This window comes from Phoxinus phoxinus, assembly GCF_949152265.1.
Source record: "Phoxinus phoxinus genome assembly, chromosome: 5".
In the NCBI taxonomy this organism is placed as follows: domain Eukaryota; kingdom Metazoa; phylum Chordata; class Actinopteri; order Cypriniformes; family Leuciscidae; genus Phoxinus; species Phoxinus phoxinus.
In genome coordinates, this window is record NC_136880.1 from 18,413,357 (window position 1) to 18,438,410 (window position 25,054).

Sequence of the window (25,054 nt, forward strand, 5' to 3'; positions counted from 1 at the left end):
GACTCAAGAGTCTGAAAACAGTTCACTCATTCTGTATTCCCTATAATGCCAAATACAGTAGGCTACTGTATATAGCGAAGGTGTGAATGACCCATAGAGGGCTCTGGACAGTTGTGAAACAACTTCTTCACATAGGCTATATGTTCTTTATTCACTGTTAAAGTTTGGAAAATGATAATGATATCTTAACTATTCAATATAGTAACTATCCACCTTATGTGGATGGCATGAAAATAAATAATATATATATATCATTGAACTCTTCCATCCCTACTGGGAAGTTTTTCTGTACATCATTCGTAGTCATGAACTTGTGTGTATAATAAAGTTCATGTACAGTTAATATTATAATTTACATAAATTGGTTTAAAAATATGCAGTCCCATTCGCATTGCATTAGGCCTGTAATACTTAAGCAAGTGTTCACAGATTTTACACAAGGAGGTCTATATTACCTGGATAAAGCTGTCTGACACTAAGGTAAGAGCAGGTATTTATTTATTTTATTTTGCAAACATATTGCATATACTTGACCACTTGGTGGCGACAGAGTACTATATTAATCAGTTCTGTAATACAGCAACATCAAACTGAAATGAATCACACAAACTGAAGACACCCATACGCTGATAATTCATATTTAAATAACCCGTTGTACCGGTTTACATGCAAACAAAATTCCAGGCAGTTTTTTTTTTTTTTTTAAGTGGCAACAACACCTAATCTTCATTTGTGTAACAATAAAGCGGTCTGCATGTTACTCGTCTACTACATTTCACACACATGCGCACTTCAATAAACCAACTGAATGCAGGTGTGTTTGCAAATTCGGCACGACAACACCGGTCGAAATCTGGGTAAGGGGGGCTGGGAATCTAGCTGTGTAGATCGGTTTAATTTTAGCGGCCCGTTTATGATTTTTCTACAGTAGGCCTAGCCTTTGTAAAGAAAACGGGTTACTTTACATGAACAGATTGTCAGATAAAGAATGTGCATGTGGAGTTTTGGAGTTAAACTCTTTAACAGTCTCATCCTAGCAGTCAAATTGTGTAAAATGTAGGTTCTTTGTTATATTTTCTTGGACTTTTAAAATTCTAGCACAGCATTTCAGGTGAAGAAGATGCCCTGTTGGAACGAAAGGCCTGGTGCGCGTGCTATTTTTAGCACAAATAAAAATTAGCTTGTTTGTTGATAGCAGAAAAATATAGCTATGTTTGTATTGAACTTTGATGGAGCAATAGATTTTGTGTAAAAATAAATCATAAAAGTGGTTTATTTTGTTTAAAAAAATCGTATTATGAGGTGACAAGGTGGGCCTTTTACCCCATACACGGTTTGTTCAAAACAATTACTAGCGAAGTTTGTACTATTTTATGTTTATTTTGATCAATAAAATATTACATTTTTGTTCAATAAATATACTGTCATTAAAATTATATTTAAAAATTAAAAATATATTTTAAAATTCAGGAATTGAAATTGATTTTTAAAAGTAAAGATTCTGAAAGCATTGAAGGAGATCCCATAATAATTTAATATAGGCTAGCTTTACAGTAGTGACAATAAATTATATTTTATTAGCCTATCTGATATGATTAATACTATATAAAAAAAATTCATTCAGGGTTAGCTTTTGTTGGCTATCGTTTGCATGTGTGTTGTGGCGCTGTACCATTTAAGCCCATCTTATGGTGAAAATCAAGCTTTTAATGTTGTTTTATGTCTATGTGGTGTTTTTAATATGCTTTAAGACATGTTCAAGTCAACACCATTCCTGTATTTTTTCCTTAAAACATGCAGTGAACCAAAGACAATCTCAAAAACGTCACTGACGTCATAACCAATCAGGTCAACATGTGATCGTCAACGAGTGGATCTCTGACCTGGTGTGAGTGAGTGGAGGCGGGGCTAATTTGCATATTCATAGAACCGTGTATACTAAATGAGGCAAGGGTGTAGTTACAGTCAAGCTATTTTAAGGCATGAAGATGTTTTTTTCAAGGAAAACACTTTTAAATATGTCATTTTGGTGATCAACGAGGAGTTTTAGGGATTCAAATTATGGACTACAGACTTTAAAGTAATGTGATTAATTTTAAGGTTTTAAAATGTAGTCTTGTTTAACATTATGTAATCCTCTGAAACGAGTTTGCAGTCTCGTTTGCAATCACATTGACCGCGACAGCCAGAGGGTCATAGGCCTCTCATGAGTCCTTAGGCCTTTTCAGGCCTCCTCAGTGCTTTGAAACATAAGCACTGGATAGATCTGTGGAGCGAGTAGAGAAACTCCCCTCGCTGGCAAGGGTTGTAAGCGCTATGCTGAGTCAGGCTCTCCTGGATACCCCGTCTCTCCGTGATCCGTGCCGAGGGGTTCACTGTCAGCTTCGCAGTCCCTCGGGTTGGATGCCTTACCTAAAGGCAAGTGTCCAGAGGAACTGTCTTCGGACAGACAGGAAGTTATCAAGACTGAAGTGTCCAATGTAAGTGACGCCAGGTCAGACCTTCCTGGTGGCATTTCGTGTGAGTATGTTCCCCTGAATAGTGATTGGCTGGCGCTCCTTCGGGTTCCCTAGCCACATTCCCTAGAAGGGACCCCTTCTAATTTTAAGCTGTGGTCCTAGGCCCTTGAGAAGGCTCTGGTAGGCCTTTCATTAAACAAGGTTCATGGAGGTTTTCTGTGAAGCGTATAGCTTGGGCTATGACCGTAGGGAATGCTGTCACTGACAGCCCAGTGTGACCTGAGGGTGAGTGGTTCTGGCATTTCACTTGAATTAGCAGGTTCTGACAGTTGTCACTGCCAATAGGCATGCACTTTCCTTAGCATGGCGGCATGGGTATATCGTTCCCCAAAGTGTCAATCAACTTTCAAAAGGGAACGTCTCAGGTTACGACTGTAACCTTTGTTCCCTGAGAACAGGGAACCAGACACTGCATCTTTCTGCCATGCCTCAGGGCAGTTCCTTCAGACGAAAGGTGATTGTCATGTTTGCAAGGTGCCCTTTTATACTTTCAGGTTGCACGTTTAGTGAAGTCAGCGGCTGTCGCCGGTCAATGTGATTGCCGTGATTTGAAAGTGATTTCAGACACCTGTCAAGCCTGATGCGTTCCCCAAAGCGTCATTCGATGCAGTGTCTCATTCCCTGTTCTCAAGGAACAAAGGTTACAGTCGTAACCTGAGACGTTTTTGGGTGTCTTTGTATGAGGTCCCCTGAGACAGCATGCACATGAGTGGGGCTAACTCAAAATTGCCAAATGTGATTTATGCAATAAAAGTGTCAGGGAAGTAATAAATCACTGGATTGGTTAAAATAATGAGCAGCATAAAATATGATTTTCTATTTTTTTTATTTGACTTCACAGTTGAAAGTGGGCTTAAAGGGTACATGGTCTAAGTAGGTACACTTACCCTAGATCATATTAGCACAGAATCATCTTTGCGTTGTGGCCAGTGATCGCGTCAAGAATCAGCCAAATTTCCAAGTACATCTTGGAAAGTGCTGCGGCAAGTTTTTGTGCCATCCAGTGGTTTTGAGGAAAATAAAATCAAAGGCGCCTTTTGTACAAAATAAAAAAAGACGCATTATAACATTCAATAATATAAAAAAACTATAAAGCCTAGGATAGGTTTAGTTAGAATAAACATTTGTGAACAGAATAAACAGAAATTAACCGGAGAAGATTTCCATGTGAAAGAAGGCGGAGCCTCTGCGCACACCTAACTATCATGTAATGACCAATGGTAGTAGGCTACAAAGGTGTTTACAAAGGTGTAACTTTCCGGAAAAGTTTGCTACGGCAAGCCTCTTCGAACTCCGAAAACAAACTCCAAAAAGAAGTTCGTTTTGGTCTGATTTTGTTCGAAATTACGTCACATCAGTTGGTTCTTCGATTTCGCTTGAAGTATATCAGTGATTTTGGGGGGGTTTGATAGTGGAGCATTTGAAGCAGCAAGGAACGAGGAAAGGGTATGAGACTGAGCTTTTCAAACCTACAGTAAAACTGTTTCCCCCCACATAGGGTTGTCTTGTATTTACTGATGTTCCTCAGGCCTGACCAGACTGATGCCGGGACATTGGCTGAAATTTTTTTCTTTTCAAAAGTCTTTTAGCCACTCTGATCTTCTTTGTTAGTCTGTTTCTGGCCTGGTTATACAAGATGTTATCCCTACTTCTGTAAGCATCCTCTTTGGTGTGATGAAGCTGTTTCCCAGTAAACCATGGTTTATCGTTATCTGTCCAGCCAGCTGTTGCAGCGCTCACACATGCGTTTGGAGGGACGTAAATATTCACAAGAAGACTTGCATGAATAAAAGGCATGAAGACAATTGAATATAATCAAGAACAATGCACACAGTTATCAAACTTCCCTATTCGGATGTATTTTAGGAGAAAACACATGCTTGTTTGCGTACAAGTTTTTTTCCGAAACATTTGCATGGGTTACAATATAGACATTGGCATGCAAAATATGTGTCTGTTTTTACATCAGCACAACTAAAGACTGCAGAACAGTCTCATATGAAACCAGCAACAACGTCATGTAGGCCTACTTTCAAGCTAAAAAGAGAACATGACACCGTCAAGGTATTTAAATTCCAAGTACAGTAGCTGCTTCTTCATTTACAACTTCCAAGGTTTTAAGTTAAAAAGTAAGCAGAGTCTTATCAGAGACTTCCAAAACAATGCCTGCTTGCTTACAGTAAATAGGCCTGTACAGTATGCATTAAGCGGCATTTTTTTTATTGGCCTAATGGGTTATTTAGTCAACGTGCTTTTAAATTGTTTTACAATTAAATTTTTTCTGCATGGTTCAAGTGACCCAATTCCGATTTTTTTCCTCTCATGTGGCACAGATCGGATATGACCGGCAAACGTGTGCGCAGGAAAAAAGCAAATTGATTCCGATATTCTCAGATCGGTTTCAGGCCTCACTCATATGTGGAAATAAATCGGATATGAATTGGATATGTGCATTTGCGTCTGCCATGCAAGCAGACAAATCGGATATTCCCCAGTAAATGCGAGTCGTACGTCAATAAAAAAGGGACGTCAACTCAGGTGGACAAACAATTGCGATCACATGACTTATTAATGGCGCGATGGAGGACAAAGGCTCATCAACACAGTGGAGTAATGCGGAGGTTGCGAAGAGACAGTGCAGGCAAAAATGCAGGGGTATTTCTGTGTTTGAAGAGATTTCAAGAGATGGGGAGGCACGGTTTTAAGCGCTCGTGGCTATAGTGCCAGCATAAAATAAAACGTTTAAAATACAAATACAAAGCGGTCAAAACACTGGAAAATAATTTTGTCTGCATCTGCATCCATTGCATATTGCGCTGTTTTACTTCCTTTTCCGGGTCAGGACGTCTACATTGGGTTGTTTCGGCAGTGTTTAGTGTAAATGCAAATATTGGATACGGGTCGCTTTTAAAAGATGATGTAAGCGGGTCGTCAAAAATAGTAAGTAAAAGGATATAGTCAGCAAAACAGAATTGGGCATCAAGACCTGCAGAGTAAATGCAGCCTAAGACAGACCGTTGAGGGTTTGGACAATGCTAAGTGGGTTTGGGGTTTCACGCTGAACTTTTTCCTCTTTGTTTGCTCTATTGATCTTTAGATGTCTTTGCCTCAGGTTGACATGGTAACAGACTGTGTCTGTGTATGTACCCTCTTGTGTACCACAGTGACTTCCTCTTCTTTTTTTTAGTGTATGTTGCTCATATCCAAAGAGGAAACGTTTGCTTCATCATCATGAGAACACGCTTCAGTAGACATGATGTCATGCATGCTTTTTCCTATGTCAATTTTTATGTGTAATATTCATTATAGCATTGTCTTTTTGGCAATGGGACATAAACTACATTTTAACACAGTTTACACATTGTTTTACAGAAAATGTGAGCGGTACTTGATCCACCACAATGCTAGGGTGTTGTGGATGGATGCCAGGTTATTGCATTGTGTTTGCTAAGGTTTTCTGATTGTTTTTTAGTTTTTAGTGCAGTTGCTTGGGTATTCCAGGGTCTCTCTGTCTCTCACCTGTAATGTTGTCAATGGGATTTCCTTTCCAGCTGTTGCACATTGTTTGTAGTTTCCGGGTTCTCATTTGACATCCTGTTTATCAATTCTGTCTTGAGCCTATCTATAATTGTTCAGATTATTATTCATAGCTAGACTGCATCCAGTGGTGTAGTCTAGTTTTTTGTAGTGAGTATACTGTGAACCCCCCCCCCCCCCCCCTCTCATACTAACCCGTCTTATACTAACCCGTCTCATCACCCCATAAGCACCACCACACTCACTAATGCATACAGTAGCCTATGCAACGACATGTAATTGAGAGCATTATGAGACTAAGTGTTATCAACATGTCAATTTATTATAAGCAACACAAGACTTTAACAGCCAATGACATTTACAGCTGAGGAGACTGGACTGGTTTTCTACTGTTTAGTGTTAATCACCATTTAACTTAAAGGTGGGGTATGTAATTCTCTTTTTTGGCCATTTTTTCAAAATCACTTAAAATCCTATTCCTAACCCACTTACAGCCACGGAGTTAGAAGCACTGAAATAAAAATGAAGCAATTTAATCATCTGTGGAACGGGCAGGACTCGAAAAACACCAGCCAATCATTTCCAAGACCACCTAGAATCATTGGACAGTAAGTGTGTCAATCAATCGGTCTTACCATCCCCCCCCCTCCCCCCTCCATGTCCATGTTCTTTGAGTGGGTGGAGTCAAAGGAAAGAAGGTAGGACCATTTGAGTTGTGTATTTTCAAAATCTGCCAGCCGTTTTGCAAATCACATACCCCACCTTTAACAGTTAAGAGCTACATTTAGCCTTCGATGTTATATGCATATGGTCCCTGAAGCACAGGTTTTATCAGCTGACAATAAAAAAAATAAAAATAAAACATTATAGGCACAAACACAAATTTACTTTTAGAAATGGTGCTTTTGAAAGAAAATTGTTATTGTTTTGGCAAGTTTACTGTTTAAATTAAAACATGTATGAAAACTTGTGTGATATTCCTTTTTAAAATAAGTTTTAATAGATTTCATCATTATTATTATTTTACAGTACATTTTACTGTGCAATTTCTTTCATAATTTCTTTGAGTTTATACCGAACTTTTATTTTGACAGGTTCAGGTTGCCGTAAAGACATTACAGTTTCTGTGTGTGTATGATACGAATGAATGACGATAGTTTTATCAAATGAAATGGTGAAATTCTCATGAAGTGACTCTCATAGCAGCTCTGTGATGAAGTTCATGTGTCATGTGTAGCCTACATCATGTCCTTATAGCTACAGTGAAGCGCTGATACAAGCACGCGCTTGCTTCAGTGTGTGTGTGTAGTAGAGCACACATTGAGCGCTCATTCCCAGAGACGCGTTGAACAACTGCAGTCTCTTTGAGTTTTTAATATTCAAGCGATTTGATCTGTGTCCATTGCAAACACAGACGCGGTGAATTTATGAATGAAAGTGTGAAAGTTATGTCACAAAACGAAGTTGTTACGTATCCTCACGCTTTTTTTAGTGGGTATACGGAAATACTTGGCATGTCCTAGTGGGTATACGGCGTATACCTGCATATCACGTAGACTACACCACTGACTGCATCTTACTAAGGTAAATGAACTGATCTAAAAAGGTTGGACACTTGTACACTGACACCAGATATCCTACAACACTAGTGAATACACTACCTGAATACTCAATTCTGCTTGGCTAGACCGTGTGACCGCAAACAAAAAAAAGAACGTTTAAAGTGCCCCCTATTATGTTTTTTCGAAAATTCACTTTCATGCAGTGTATAATATAGCTGTTTGTGAATGTAATTGTTCTGCTAAGTTGTAAAGGTCGAAAGTGCACGGTAAATAAAGTTATTGTCTTCCAAAAATATTTTTTGACGCAGACCCGCCTTAACGGGTCGTTTTTTATTTAGAATTTTCTTTCTTTTAATTAGAAATATACACATCGGTTTGTTGATGGACATACACTTGTCAATGCTGATGGTGAGAAATTATAGTTGCAACATCTCATAATGTACCTCAAACTGAGTAGCGCATCACCGAGAAACGTCCTGCTCAAGTCGTCCTTGCGATGGAGCTTCGGTTGAATAACTATTTCTTCCAATGTTTCATCATCGGACTCGTGTTCAGAATAATATGGTTAAATCGACAAAGCCGTTACTATCTTTACAGTGTGTACAAGAGGCTGAGGAAGCCTCCAGACAGAGCTGAAGTTTATGGTAATGGGCATTTTTTCCGACGTGTGCTGTAAGCAGTAGACCAATCACAGACTGGCAGAGATGGGACCAAGTCACACATGTCCAAGTCTCAAGTAAGTCCCAAGTATTTTTTTCTTGGTCAAGTCAAGTCAAGTCCTATAGTAAGTCAAGTCCAAGTCAAGTCACCTTATTATTGTCATTTTACCTGCAGAATCTGATCTTAATAAAGTGAAAAGACAAGATTTAAGTAACTGTCAGTAAATTACATTGCATTGTAAATACTCATGTTCAGTAAAATACATCATGGAATCAAACTAAATTGTAACTTCATAAAATTATTTATTTTTCACTTCTGCCAACAGTGTTTGAAATGTTTAAAATTTTCAACATTGAGTCCATAAAACAAATAACAGTTTAACATCCAACAGACTCCTCTCTGAACACCTCCCTCTCTCTCTCTCTCAAACACAGTTTACATACAACATTAAAAACTTTGTTACATTTCTCCCCGCACCGCCCCCACCGAAACCGATGCATATGCGCACATCTCGTCGGTTATTGGTTGGAACACTTTATTTTGCCTTTGAGTGGTTGGTTAACACTTGTTGGTATTGTCTTTGTGTACAGATCTCGGAGCCTATAGGCTGCCTACAGAGACGCGTTTTTTTGACGGCCTGCTTATGGGGCATGCAGCTAGCGGATCGTTAGGAAAGATTAGATGAATGTGATCATTTATGTTTGGGCCTTTTTTGGGCCTGAAATCGCTGATACAACCTTTAATGGCTACTTTAGCTATTATTACATTAGCTAACTACCAACCTACCAGATAACATTAACAAATTGACAAGCACTTACTGGGCAGAATGGCTCTTCAAATGACGGACGAAATTGGAGGTTGTCGTCTGGCTGTCCGCGATGTTAATGTTGCATGTCATAAGAGCAATCCGCCATGGAACAAGCGCGTCTGCTCTTAGAGGGAATGTGAGATGACGCTCTGATTGGATTATTGCACGTTACGCCCAAACCACACCTATGAGTAATGTAGCTACTTCAGACCAACCCATTTTGGATTTCCGAGGTCCGCCCACAAAGTTACTTGCGTTTTGCGTTTGTACTTTTCAGATTGTTAAAACAGGGCCCACAATCTATTTCTACCAGAAAGACTCGGGAGATAGAATGATGTAACAACGCATTAATTTATTGACAGCCCAGCAAGCAATTATTTATAAAGTTATTTGGCGTAGTGCATAATCCGAGGGTAGCGGATCTGCATTTCCTGCCTGAAGACGAAGACACATACATTATGTGATGGACAGAATTATGCAAATGTCATCCAATACCAGATATCTGACTCTATCTGCACATATAATTTGTTCTGAGTCATTGAAGTTTTTTTATGGGAAATATTCAATAAATTATATTTAAGAGGGCAAGAACAGGTCACAATGATAATGTAAGTCCAAATTCATGTCAAATGGAGTTGCAGTTGCAATTTCCTGTCTGACACTCTCATTTTTACTCATTCTTTTCTCAGCCCTCATTCTTGATTAATTAGTGATGCATGAGAGGAAATGACTGTGCATGCATTAGGATGTAAATTGTGAAAGGTATGAAACTTAAAGGGAATGAACATTTTTAAAAGTTTCCCAAACAATGATGCTTGCTTATATTATGCATGTAGTTTTACAAGAAAATCTTGTACCAATGTGATGGTAACTGACTGTCTATCATAGCTAGTAGTTTTGTCTCATGCATGTTAAGGACACCCTTGTGATGTATATTCAAGATGTATATTTATTGACAGCCCAGCAAGCAATTATTTATAAAGTTCTTTGGCGTAGGCCCCGTCCGTAGTGCATAATCCGAGAGTAGCGGATCTGCATTTCCTGCCTGAAGACGAAGGACAGGACCATCCTGGTGGCGGTAGGTGGGGAGGTAATTGTTTGTGTCAGCGTCTGCGAACTCAAACATGTGTAAGTACCGATCTTTTATACAGCAAGTATTAGGACATGATTGGATAGATGTGAAGGTAATAAGTGACATAGTAATTGAGTCTTCCTGGCAGAACTTATGCTAAAGCTTTCCTTTTCTTTCTCTCACACACACACGCCTCAAACAAGCGGCTTTCTGAAAACAAAGAAGCCGATTAGTTTAATGCCGGTGCCCTTTTATAGACATGCCGGGGTGCTAGTGATGTCATATGACTGCCGTAGCCAATAGCACTGGTGTGATTTCACACGCTTCAGACACCAGCATACACTGAAGGTGTTCCCATAGTGTCAACATCATGACGCAGCGTCGAGTTCCCTTGAAAGGGAACTAGTTAACGCTGCTGCGTAAGTTCCTAACACGATGGGCCCTATCTTGCACCCAGCGCAATTGACTTTGAACACCGACGCATGTATCATTCCTATTTTGCACCCGCGCACAGCGGACTTTTCCCTCCACAGACGCACGTCGGTAAATTAGGGAATGAACTTGCGCTCGCGGGGGCGGTTCAGCGCAAAGAGAAGGCGTGTTCCGGCGCAAAACTTCAATGGTGCTATTTTCCAGTTTTAGAAAGCAATTGCGCCATTGACCAAGAAAAAAACAGTCTAAAGACAGTGGCGCGTTGCGCGTTAGTGATGTGGTATTTTAAGGGCGCGTGCTTGGCCATAATGTTAACGCGCATCCACTTTGATTCTCTAATATAAACAGATGCAGCAGTTTTCATTTTTGCAAATCATACATTATTACAAGGAAAAATATTAACACACGAGGGAAATCATTGGTATGTCCGTGAAGATGTGAAAAAGATCTATCTAGATAAAAAAAATAAAAAAATCTAGATTAGGCTACACATTTACCCAAATTATACGCCTGTTTAACCGAAGCTAATTTGTGTGGGTTTCTCCCATCATCCCCAATGTCACTTCTCTGTGTTTTACGGCCCTGACGAGAACGTCGGTTTCCTCGGCTGTGAACCGCTCCTGCGTGCGCCGGCAAATCCGCCGTTATAATAGCAATCCGCCATGGAACAAGCGCGCCTGCTCTTAAAGAGAATGTGAGAGGACGCTCTGATTGGTTTATTTCACGTTACGCCCAAACCACACCTATGAATAATGAAGCTACTTCAGACCAACCCCTTTTACATTTGCGTCGGGCGCAAGAGTCATTTATCCGCCGGGAAAATAGCAACAGCGCCGGGATCCGCCCACAAAGTTACTTGCGCTTTGCGCTTTGACACTTGCGTTTCAGATCGTTAAAATAGGGCCCTAAGACTGAGGTAGTGACGGAAAATTTTCAAGTATTTATCTCTTCTGACGACCGTAATTAAGCTCTCGCTTTTGCCTATTTTGTGACGTCATAGAAACACTATCATGGTTTTGTTTGTTTTTTTACTCTTTGAGCAAATGGGAAATGTTTTCCATTTACCACAACTATAGAAGTTTACCCAAATATGAGGACTTCTACATCTGAGCACCCTGGACGTTTGAACAGGGTCCATTATAAATAGTATAATTTGACAGAGCCATAGAATAGAGGTCCACTGTTTCACCAAGATCCACTCATTCAAATATATATATATATATATATATATATATATATATATATATATATATATATATATATATATATTGGCCTCACCACTCACCACTGGTCTATGGAGTTTAATATATTTTTATGATTTATTTACCAGGAGTCTACCTGGAGAAAATCTATTTTTGTAAGTTGCAGGTTGAAGTATAATACTTTTTATGCAAACCTCTAAACTTTGAACAATAGTAATAGTGATACCTGCCTTAGTAAGCACCGATACACACATACAGTATTTGACGTAATTTTCTGAAATGAACAGAGAGTGCTGCTTTGCATCAAGTACAAAGAACATTTCCAGGCATGTGTACCCCTTAGGCAAGAACATTGTCACGTGAAACTGTCTGATACATTATGTGATGGACATAATTATGCAAATTGCATCCAATACCAGAGATCTGACTCTATCTGCTCATATAATTTGTTCTGAGATGATAGAGTCAGTGAAGTTTTTTTTATAAGAAATATTCAATAAATGATATTTAATAGGGTAAGAACAGGTCACAATGATAATATAAGTCCAAATCCATGTCAAATGGAGTTGCAGTTGCAATTTCCTGTCTGACACTCTCATTTTTACTCATTCTTTTCTCAGCCCTCATTCTTGATTAAGTAGTGATGCATGAGAGGAAATGACTGTGCATGCATTAGGATGTAAATTGTGAGAGGTATGAAACTTAAAGGGTATGAAAAGTTTCCCAAACAATCATGCTTGCTTGCTTGCATGCATGTAGTTTTACAACAAAATCTTGTCTTATATTTTAAAGCATCAAGGTGTTGGTAGCTGACTGTCTAGCGTAGCTAGTAGTTTTGTCATGCATGTTAAGGGCATCCTGGTGATGTATATTCAAGATGTAAATCAGTTTCCATGTGCGAGGTCAAACAAAATAGTTTGTTTCTTTCCACACTGGAAACATTAGTACCACATACTGTATATAGCATGTACAAGAAAAGTGTACGGCAGGGTCCAAAACCCACACACAACTAAAATAAATTATATTTTGAATAAATTTGCAGTGTAATATTAAACATTTCCTTACCAATTATATTATTGGATTTCTGAGTAGGGCTGGGTATTGAGTTTGATACTTTTTAGGCACAGACCGAATTGCTTCGAAACCATTGGGTATAAAAAAATCTCTTGTCATTCTGTACCAAATTTTGATACCTAAAGGGTTTATCTCGTCAAGACAAGTTCCAAGTCATCTCAGTCATCCCTGGACAATCCCAGTTCCAAGTCAGCGGCATGGATCCGCCTGGGGCTTCTGGCTCCAACTTGGTCCGTCGTCGGTCTGGCTTCACCTTGGTCCATTGTCGCTCTGGCTTCACCTTGGTCCATCGTCACACTTGCTCCATCTTGGTCCATTGACACTCTGGCTTCACCTTGGTCCATTGTCGCTCTGGCTTCACCTTGGTCCATCGTCACACTTGCTCCATCTTGGTCCATTGACACTCTGGCTTCACCTTGGTCCATTGTCGCTCTGGCTCCACCTTGGTCTATCGTCGCTCTGGCTTCACCTTGGTCCATCGTTGCACTTGCTCCACCTTGGTCCATCGTCACACTTGTTCCACCTTGGTCCATCGTCACACTGGCTCCACCTTGGTCCATCGTCACACTGGCTCAACCTTGGTCCATCGTCACACTTGCTCAACCTTGGTCCATCGTCACACTGGCTCAACCTTGGTCCATCGTCGCACTTGCTCCACCTTGGTCCATCGTCACACTTGTTCCACCTTGGTCCATCGTCACACTTGCTCCACCTTGGTCCATCGTCACTCTTGCTCAACCTTGGTCCATCGTCACTCTTGCTCAACCTTGGTCCATCGTCACACTGGCTCCACCTTGGTCCATCGTCACACTGGCTCAACCTTGGTCCATCGTCACACTTGCTCAACCTTGGTCCATCGTCACACTGGCTCCACCTTGGTCCATCATCACACAGGCGGATCCGGGGGCGGGATGGAGGGCCAGGCCCGTGGAGCGGAAGAGGGCCTGGAGACTGTGGGAGGACAGGAGGCCAGGGCGGAGCAGGCTGTGCAGGTGGCCAGGGTGGACCAGACAGTTCAGGTGGCCAGGGTGGACCAGAGCGTTCAGGTAACCATGGTGGCACGGCCCTCATGGTCCTATCAAGGGACCCAGATGCAGATGCTGTTTGACTTAAAGTTTGACCTGCTGTGAAATGAAAACTGGTGTCGCTCTGGTTGTTTCAGACATGGTTGCATCTGAAGGCCTTGATCTGTCACTCAGTGTGAATGTTTTATTAATAAAGCCTTAATTATCATGTTCTCCACACATTTCACATCAGATTTTTGTATTTTTGAACTCGCATTGATTAAGGATGCAAACACAAGCACAACTTTGCTGCAAACATGGTGCTTCACTAATCTCTTTAATGATAGCCTGTTACATGTATACAACAGGTGCATTGAAGCAAGCAAATTCGTTGTTTAATTACTTGAGATAGATTTGAATATGAATATGCACAAGTTGCAGTGTGCCAGTTGTTCATGATATATATCTCATATTTCCTTGTTTGTTTTACAGTAGTAACAGAATCTTCTAAATCTGAAAGATACTGTAAAATGTATATATATATATACATATATATTGTGTGTGTGTGTGTGTGTGTGTGTGTGTGTGTGTGTGTGTGTGTGTGTGTGTGTGTGTGTGTGTGTGTGTGTGTGTGTGTGTGTGTGTGTGTGTGTGTGTGTGTGTGTGTGTGTACACTCACCGGCCACTTTATTAGGTACTGTATACCTGTTCAACTGCATGTTAAAGCAAATATCTAATCTGCCAATCACATTGCAGCAACTAAATACATTTAGGCATGTAGACATGGTCAGGATGATCTGCTGATGTTCAGTTTAAACATCCAAACATCCCATTAAACATTCAAACTGAACATCAGAATGGGTAAGAAAGGTGATTTCAGTGACTTTGAATGTGGCATGGTTGTTGGTGCCGGACGGGTTGATCTGAATATTTCAGAAACTGCTGATCTACTGGGATTTTCACACACAAACATATCGAGGGTTTACAGAGAATAGTCTGAAAAAAGAGAAAAAAATAGTGAGCAGCAGTTCTGTGGGTGAAAATGCCTTGTTGATGCCAGAGGTCAAAGGAGAATGACCAGACTGTTTCAGCTGAGAGAAAGGCAACAGTAATTTAAACTAAAACGTACATTTCCTGAAGAAAATGTGAGTGGTGCTTGCAGTGGCAAAACTCAGCACTCGGTTGCTAGGGTGTTGTATATGATTGCATACGAGATGACAACCATGTCTGTATAATGTTGTGGAGCTGAAATATGGCTTCTATGTGTTGTAATATGGTTGCTAGGTGGCTCTAAACGGTTGCTAGGGTGTGGTTACATAGTTACCATGGTGATATTTACAGACTGGTTTCCCAACCGAAACAAACAAGCCCACCTCCATGTCTATACGATGTTCTGGTGCTGAGATATAACTTATTCATGTGTTTGTACGGTTGCTGGGGTACTCTTTTTGGTTACTAGGGTTTTCTTATACAGTTTATGGGTTGATATTTAAAGACTGTTTGCCAGTCTGAGTCAAAAAAGGCCAACTCTGTGTTTCTACAATGTTCTGGTGCTGAGGTTTTGCTTGTTAATGTTGTTTAATGGTTGCTAGGGTCCTGTAACAGGTTGCTATGGCGTGGCTATGAAGTGTTTATGTCACTACTTATTGGTTACTTGATAGGCCGAGTCAAAAGAACCAAACCCCAAGTCTCTCTGACCTTCTGATCCAAAGATATGATCTTACAAATTTTGTGCCAATGTTAAGTCTATGGACATTTTTCGGCCGATTTATCGCCAATTTTTACACCCAATCGCTTAGAAAAGTCATAGCACACCTCTCCTCAATAAACCGGTCGATTTGACTCATCATTTATGGATCTACGTCAAACGGTGCGGAGGAGTAGCGTGCTGAAGTATAAGTATAAGCATTAACAATAGTGATGCCTTGCCTTTGATGACTAGATGACTAGTAATTTCCTACTACATAATCTACTACTTTCTACTCTGAAAAAACAGAGAGATTCTAATTATTGGACAAAAAACTTCCTCACATACTAACCTGGAATGGGTTAAAGTGAAAAAAAAATGTACTTAAAAAAAAGGGGGGGGGGGTGCACGGACGGACTTACCTTCAATGGCACCATTTATTTTCAAGTATTACGGCTGTATGCTAATGGAATATTTTTTTATGAATGAAGGCCAGTATCACTGATATTAATATAGCTACTGATGTTACTGATGCTTTCATGTTAATATGGACCAAAATCAAAGAGGAATGTTTCCAGCATCTTGTTGAATCTCTGCTATGAAAAATAAGGCAGTTCTGAGGGCAAAAGTGTGTCCAACCCGGTACTAGCAAGGTCTACCTAATAAAGTGGCCGGTGAGTGTATATATACATAATTTTTTTTATATTTCCAATTATTAAAAATAAATATATATTGCTTAAAGAGCTTTTAAAACATATTTCCATGGTCTCAATAAGTTTTAGTTACTTCCCAGACATGCAACATAGTGTCGGCCCAGATCCAGCCCACATCTGGTATGGGTTGAATCCACATGTACCAGATGTGTTGCTGTGTTGCTGTCTGGGTTACATCCATCCATCCATCCATTAATCAAACCTCTTTTCTTTTTTGCATATACATATAGCCGTATGGATAAACAAATTAAGTCTCAGAAAACATCAAAAACAGAAGTGAAACTGTTGACTTGAATGGGGCTTTCTGTTGGGGCTTACAGTGACTTGCCTCAGTAGACGGTACATTATTTTCCTCTGCAAAAACCCCTCAGGCATGTTACAATTTTCTTGATTTTCTTGAAATCATATTTCTTATGAACCACAAGCAAATGTCCCTGCAACTCCAGGTATTAGCTAACTATCTGTTTATGTTGTTACCTCTTTACTGACTATGGTTGAACTCATTACTGAATAAACACAATTCTTGAGATAAAAAAAAAACGGGGATATCAAACCTTGGGATAACAAAACTTGCAGAGTTTTTGCATAAAGTTGAATTTGAAAATGTTACCTAATTCATACATGCGCATGCATGCATGGCATTAGCTATGTAGGGAATAGTGAATAAGTATATACTTGGGACACAGCAATGGCATCAGTGCACACATGTAACCAAACATTTCCCTTTCTTTTTGTGTTCCTAATTCCTTTGGATAGCAAACGAACACCTTAGCCAATACTAGTTTAGCATAGCGCTAAATGCTTAGGTGAAGCACTTTTGATTAGCTAGAAGAAGATATCACGGGACACCTAAGGGTACTGTAAGTTTACACAACAACAAAAAAACAGAAAAGTTCTTCCTTTTTTTTTCCGCATCATTGTCAAAATGATCTCCGCTCACAAGGATCTGCGAAAATGACAAAAAAAAATTGTATTCTGCTGCCAGGCCAGTAGATGGCGATGTCACTTTGTAAAGAAACACTACATGCCTATAGCCTGAACACGTAATACACACGCGCATGACGTCACAGTTTTCACAAATTTACGTTTTTGTAGTTTACACGTAGACAATAAAGGTATCGTCTTCAAAAACGTGCACTTTGAAACCCGATTTCAAAAGTTTGAGTTTTCAGGCCTCCAAAATGCTGTTATCGTGTAAATTAACTATCCAAACTCATAAAGTTTTTAGTTGAAAACGGTATCGTGGAAACAGCCCCTAAGATACTATTAACATTCGAGAGGACTTATGAAACTATATTGAGTGCCCTCTTTCATCTAATTAAGAAATTTGTTACGTGCCCTAGTGAAAATTAAATTTACTGAAATGTATTTGAAATACATTTATTTTATGCTAAGTATACTACAAATACATTTATATGTGACCCTGGATCACAAAACCAGTCACATGTTGCACAGGTATATTTGTGGCGATAGCCAACAATATATTGTATGAGTCAAAAGTATCGATTTTTCTTGTATGCCAAAAATCATTAGAATATTAAGTAAAGATGAAGATATTGTGTACATTTCCTACCGTTAATATATAAAACATTTATTTGTGTGAGTGAATGCAGCACAATCGCAAACATAAATGGACAACTAAAGGCGATTTTCTCAATGTTTCGATTTTTTTTCCACCCTCAGATTCCAGATTTTCAAATATTTTAATATTTTCAATTATTGTCCTATCCTAACAAACAATACATCAACTGAAAGCTTATTTATTCAGCTTTCATTTGGTGTATAAATCTCAATTTCATAAAATTGCTCCATGTGACTGGTTTTGTGGTCCAGGGTCACATATATTAATTTATGTAGGCCTACTAAATATAAATACCCTGCAATTGTACTTTTAGTGTAAGATATTATACAGTGATCATACTATCCTTACTAATAGATTAAAACAAATGTTAGGTTTAATATTAAGAAATGTCCATTGTGCAATAAAGAAATTACCCAAATAAAGTAGAATTATAATATTTATATCAGTATTAAGTCTCAAGCGATATGTCAGTAAATATGTTAATGGGTTAGTAGTGTACTTACTATGAAATAAATGTATTTTCACTAGGGTGGTTACATGTTACATGGTTGCCATCAGTTCAGATGACTTACAGTACACCACATGATAGTATATTAATGATGAAAACAGCCATGGTTTGTTTTCTAAATACAAACACAGAAGCTTGTAAAAAAAAAAAAAGATCTGATGTAAAAGTCAGCATTTGCTTATCTGTCCATGAACTTTCCAGTCTGATTTGCATTATCTGCATCTGCACAGACCTGCTGTAGCTGGTTTCATAGACAGAAACACCATTGCGCCTGTCTCAGCTAGTAAGCGTCACCCTGAAAACTTCCTCTCTCTTTTTTTTTCTTTTGTGGTTAGGTGGTTACTGATGACGCCAATACTGCATAAAAAGGGTTGTGAAAACAACCCGCTCTTATTAACTGAAATAACTGAAGCACAACAGCACAGCAACACGTATCAGCACCAGAAAAGTGTTTGTTAAGATGCCAACCATATTGTCTTCTTCAACTGAAATAAAAAACATGAACCAGGAGGATAAAACAGTCAATCCCCGGTGAGTGGTGTTTGTTGTTACTTTTAAAATGTATGAAAAAAACAGAATATATCATGGAATTGGAGCATTTGTCTTAGAAATTTAACTAAACTAATTCTCACTCCTCAGGAGACTAGACAAGTGGCGGTTTCGTTGCCCACTGACAGACAAGTAAGCTACTTTGACTTTACTTTTTTCTTGTGAAATATATCACAGTTGTAATCAAGTTTTGTTGATTGCGTTTGAATGTACACTAATTATGATTTATTCAAACAGACTGAGCCCTGGTGAGACCCTGCTGTGGTCCCAGTCATTGGAAAACCTCCTCAGATCCAAATGTAAGTGGCATATGCATGTATTAATTCTCATACTGATATTCTTATAGTTCATATATGAATGAATGTATCGAATCTAATACGCTTGACATTGTGCACATATGTCTGTGAATTGTATATTCGCAAGGACATTTCATCACAGCATTCAAAACCACTTCTTTTGCATTGATGATTTAGTTGACGTAATGTAGGTCAAGGCAAATATTCACGAACAAAACCTGCACTGTTTACTAGATGGTCAGATAGCTGGATCAAGGAACTGACTATATGTATGCAAAGCAAAAGAGAAAAGCGGTTTTAGTTTTTAAAAAGTTATTAAAACACGTAAGCTACACATGAAAATGTAAGGATATAATTGCAATTGGGGGGGAAATATTTATATATATACATATTTTATATACTTTTTTCATATACAAGTCTTGTTTGCCTTTTCACATCATTAATGGAAATAAAGTCCCCTGAACTATATATATTTTCAATTGCAATTATATCCTTGCATTTTAAATGTAAAACTTTTTAGTCAACTCTTTTGAACTTTTAAGCCATCAAAAACCCTAAAATAATTATCACACAATGTATAGCAGATTCAAATGATTTCTGAAAGATCACGTGACACTGAAGACTTGAGTAATGATGCTGAAAATTCAGCTTTGCATCACAGGAATAAATTAAATTTGAAGATATAATGAAATATAGAAATCAGTTATTTTAAATGGAAATAATTTTAATTTTTAACAATTTTACTGTATTTTTTTATCAAATAAATGTAGCCTTAGTGAGTATAAGAGACTTCTTTCAATAAATGTGTTCAATAACATTGATATATCTCAATGTCCAAATAGTTTTTATAAAACTAAAGCAGCTTTTGGCTTTCGGTTTGTATATTAGAAACCACTTTTGCATTCATACATTTCTTTCTTTCTTTCTTTTTTTAGAGCAAAAAAATATTTTGAAAATAAACAAAGAATTTATTTTAATATCAAGCCAAGATTAATATTATAAAGAATGATCACCTTGCTACCAGCTGGTTGAAAGTCATTTTAAAAAATTGCTCATAAAAGCATTTGCTCTGAGAAAAGCACATTTTTTTGCAGCTGCCACTTGATATATGTACTCATATTTTGTATCTAACACAATGAAAGTCAGTTACTCAGGGGCATTTAGGTGTCCAAACACAAGCTGCCGCACTGACGCAAACAGATGCATTTGCATTGAGCCACAGATTAACCCACCGGTTTGTTCTTGTAGATGGCATGGCAACATTCCACACCTTCCTCAAGTCCGAGTTCAGCGATGAGAACATTGAATTTTGGCTGGTTTGTGAAGACTACAAAAAAATCAGGGGTTCGTCCAGGCTATCCTCAAGGGCCAAGAAGATATTTGAGCATTTCATCCAGGCAGAAGCTCCCAAAGAGGTAAGCACACTAGCGCAGTCTGAATATCTCTATGTGGTTTTATTGAGCGATGGAGCGATCGATCGACGTCAATATGTTTCTCACTGCTTCTCCGTCAATCTCTCCTCAGATAAACATCGACCACGTCACGAGAGACCTTATCAAGCAGAACGTCCAAGCTCCAACCAGAGTGTGTTTCGATGAGGCTCAGAGGATTGTCTTCGGTCTCATGGAGAGGGATTCCTATCCCAGGTTTCTTCGCTCGGACATGTACAGATCCCTTCTGGAATCAGTCTCGCATAGGATTAAGGTCTGAGAACATCGTAAATGAAGGACTGTATGACTTCAAACGCATCTTTGGGACTGTTGGTGCAATGGACAAGATGGCCGTGGCATAATCAGGCTTTGTCGATATGCAGGCCTGGACTCAGGTGGCACTGAACATTGCGATCCACATTAAAGCTTGAATAAGCTACTGTTCATATATGTGCTGTGTTACACTGCTCTATTGTCCCACACAGATGTGGGACTCACAAAGACAAAAGAGCCTTCTGTGAAGCTCACCTGTGATGAACCACAGGAGATCTGAAACGTGCCGCAACCACAGGAACAGCATATGGACCTTATTTAACTTTCATTATTTTCAATTCTGGATGAGTGTCATATCTGGTTGGCATGAGATGACTTGGGAATAATACTAATGACAAAATATGAACAATTTCATGTGACGTGAAATGATTCATGGACACACAATGTACAGAGTAAATGTAAATCCGGCTGTTTTTGTGTGTGCAGTGGGGAACTGATGGGATATTCTCACATTAATCTGTATAACACACCTAACTATTTCAAATTGTCTAGATTCCCTCAGTTGGATATTACTTCATCGGGCCAAAAAATATTTAAAAAGGCTTCATGACACAATACCACTGATTTTTCACTATAGAAATATTGGCTACACTGATTTTTTTTTTTTTTTAAGAAGAAAGTTGTCCAGGTTGACTGGTGTTCATATTTAAGAGCCAATAAATAACTTAATAAACACAACTGCAAATAGAAAGTCGTACTGTATGTTGTTGTTATGGGGGAAATTTATTTACATTCAACATTGAAAAATGTATTTAAATGTAACTGCATTAGATTCTGAACCGACTGACATTTATTTGACAGGAAGGAGCAAAATGGTAAAACTTTATTTTGATAGTCCACTTTAGACATTCTACACGTAGCTTTGCAACTCCATGTCAGTACCAGTCATTAGAGTATTAATAGACTTTTCCTAATACCTGCTGACACTTTATTGTGATGATTCCGCTACAGACGTTCTACTGACTATAAGTAACTTGGCAACTGCATGTCAACTTCTTCTACTAACCCGAACCCTAACACTTGTAACATAAGGGGCCGTTTTCATGACACCGTTTAACTAAACTAAACTAAATTTGGTCGGTCATTTACACACGACAATGGCATTTTGGGAAAACATGATGTTAGCAAAAGTGCAATCTTTTGAAAATTATGCCTTTATCCTCTCCGTGTAAAACGGTACGGTTGTGAAAACGGTAATGTCATGCGCATTACGTGTTCAGTCTATAGGTGCGTAGTGTTTCTTTACAAAGTGACATTGCCAACTGGCCTGCCAGCAGAATACAGCGTTTTTAGTCGTTTTCGTGGATCCGCGTGAACAATGCTCATTTTGACAACGTTGCCGCCTGTGCGCGGAACACGCAAAATAAAACTTTCACGTTTCTAGTACATCGTTGTTGTGTAAACTTACCCTAAGAGTCTACTACTCTCAACCAGCTGGTCAGGGGCCTCAAGATGACTTACAATTATTTAAAATAAGACCAAACAAGTATTAAAATAAGTTAAAAGAACTAAAAATATCTTCAAATATTGTTGTGGACAATGGAAACTCAAAAAGTTTGAGATCAACTGCTCTAATGAGTTAGTTGGCATGTGACTAAAAGTTACTTAAACTTTATAAAATGTCTAAAGTGGACTATCGAAATATTGTAACCCAAAAATATTTCACCAAAAATATGTTTGTATGGTCTTAAATGATAAAACAATTCTGTTCAAAATGTAAACTTCATGGTTCAGAAAAGTTAGTTCTAAGAAAGATTTGTTGATGTCACTTATGTTTAATATGTTGCTCTATTTGTTCCGTACAAATCAGATGCAAAGTTCTAGGGACTTTTCTTTACAATTCAAAATATCATCTGAATTATAAGACACAGATGTAGATATAAGAAATGTAAATTGGATATCCCCTTCAGCATGCTGCTTTCTGTTTCATGACCGAAAGCGTGAGGTGGGGGGTTGGGTAACATCACATGGTGTACTAAGTTTCTGTCACCACTTCCCTATTTACACAGACAGTGTGATAGTCATCGTACTCTTTTCAAATATCATAGGCAGAAGGGAAGTTGAGGTGACCACTCAGTACCCCTCACCCAGGACAAAAATGATCACATCACACACGTAATATATATAGTTATTTTTCTTTTCTTTCTAATGCTCACTTGCAAAGGAAACTTTGTATTTGCTCTGTAAGAAAATTGCCGGTTTTATGGCCAGTCAGGTGCTCTGTAAAAATTCAGTGTAATTTACTTCCATTGTCTTGTACCTTTCACCACAATAAGCAGCTGTAAATTACTATTAATTAGGAAAAAACTGTAGATGATACGTGTACATTGTACCAGTCAGAAAACTCCATAATCACCCCAAATTGTCACTTTTTCCTTTGAACTCCACTGTTTTTTTTTTATTATTATTAATCCAGTAATGCTGTCAACTATATGTTTGAATGTCAATGTGATCTGAAAAACACATTTAATTCAATATCACCATGATGGCAATAAATCTGTGATGTGATATCTACGATATAAGTGTAGGTATTAACCATCACTCACTGTAAAATCATTTTTACAGAAATAAAACTACTTTTACAGTAAAAAATGCTACAGTAAAAAGCTTATTGAAAATAAAAATTGTATAAATTAAAAAGGGTTTAATTCACATTATATGTAATTTTACTTTAAAATACTGTCAAATGTGTGTGTTTTTGGATATAAAAATGATGTATTACCATATAACTTACAGTAAACTAACAAATAAAACAATCACAGTAAAACTTCACAGAAGTCCCTGCATGACACATACCATATGTTATTTAAATAGTTTTGTTTCTTCTTGTTTTTGTTATCAGTAATGTACATTCAGGAGTTTTCTATTACACTCTCTGTTATTAAGGTTTATGACATTATTTTAGCATATAACCCATGGCCAAGTGAACAGGCCACTCGTTGATGAAACTATTGATTCATCGTGTGGCTTTCTGTTAAACCTCCTGTATTATTATGGTGGTATTAGTACATTTTAAGGTAAAAAGCTGATTTAGTCCAAGTAACTTTGTATATTGACATTACAGTTTTTTACAATCACTATAGGACACTTTTCTCAATACTCGGGTCTCTTCCTCAAAACTCTTCACACAGTGAGCACAACATCAATCTAATGTGGGCTAAACTGTGGATTACTGTATTTATCATTGCATTGCCACAACATGCATTCTAAATCTTTCACTAAACAAACACCACCAAAACTACAGGCCAATTTGCACGTTTACATACTATTTTCAAATCCCAACAAAATATGTTTAAATCCTCACATAATACAAAATTGAATAATGCAGCAATTTGCTACATTTCTACAGTAATACTATATTGAAATATAATAAAAACAATTAAATTTTGGCCCAAAAGCAAGCATGAAGATCCACCCATTACCCACCCCTAAACCTAACCCTCGGTTGGGTGTAAGCAGATCATACAAAATGTATGAATGAGAACTTCAAATGAATGAAATGAATTAATTTAAATTCGTCATAAATTCGCCAAAATGTAAAATAGTTACGAATAGCCATGAGAGTGTGTTGTTAAGTCAAACAGAATGAAATAGGAGTAAATCGTTTTTTCTTCCCTATGTTTCGGTGAAACAGCTTTTCGGATGAAAAAAATGTGGGGACGGGATTCGATTTTGTCCATGGTGAATTGATTGGATCTATTGCTGTGATGTCATGTGATTGACAGGTTGTCCTGCCCTCACGCCATCAGAGAAGAGAAGAGATGAAACCAAGAGGGAGAAGTTGGTTTAAAGATTAAGGGGCACGTTGATTACAGTTTTTTTTTTAAATTGCTTTGGTGCAATTTTTACAAGCAATTGGTAAAAAATTGAAAACTCTTTGGGCCCTATCTTGCACCCAGCGCAATTGACTTTGTACACCGACGCATGTAGCATTCCTTTTGCACCCGCGCACGTCGGTAAATTAGGGAATGAACTTGCGCTCGGGGGGGCGGTTCAGTGAAAAGAGGAGGCGTGTTCCGGCACAAACGCTCCCTGGTGCTATTTTGGAGTTTCAAAAAACAATTCCGCCACTGACCAGGAAAAACC

At 38.4% G+C, this 25,054-nt stretch overlaps 1 protein-coding gene across 3 annotated transcripts; it reads left to right on the top strand.

Annotated features, from left to right (window-relative positions):
- Positions 1-770: 770 nt before the first annotated feature.
- Positions 771-23,739, top strand: rgs13a (regulator of G protein signaling 13a). Of its 3 annotated transcripts, XM_079614518.1 has the most exons (8): positions 803-857; positions 8,216-8,354; positions 10,083-10,176; positions 18,696-18,891; positions 19,000-19,041; positions 19,147-19,208; positions 20,454-20,620; positions 20,730-23,739. In XM_079614518.1, exons 4-8 carry the CDS (start codon positions 18,821-18,823, stop codon positions 20,913-20,915), a joined length of 528 nt encoding a protein of 175 aa, XP_079470644.1. In that variant the 5' UTR covers positions 803-857; positions 8,216-8,354; positions 10,083-10,176; positions 18,696-18,820; the 3' UTR covers positions 20,916-23,739. The 3 variants fall into 3 exon arrangements, with proteins under 3 accessions (XP_079470643.1, XP_079470645.1, XP_079470644.1); XM_079614517.1 differs by lacking the exons at positions 8,216-8,354; positions 10,083-10,176 and having other exon boundaries at positions 771-857; XM_079614519.1 differs by lacking the exons at positions 8,216-8,354; positions 10,083-10,176 and having other exon boundaries at positions 771-814.
- The last annotated feature ends 1,315 nt before the right edge of the window (positions 23,740-25,054 follow it).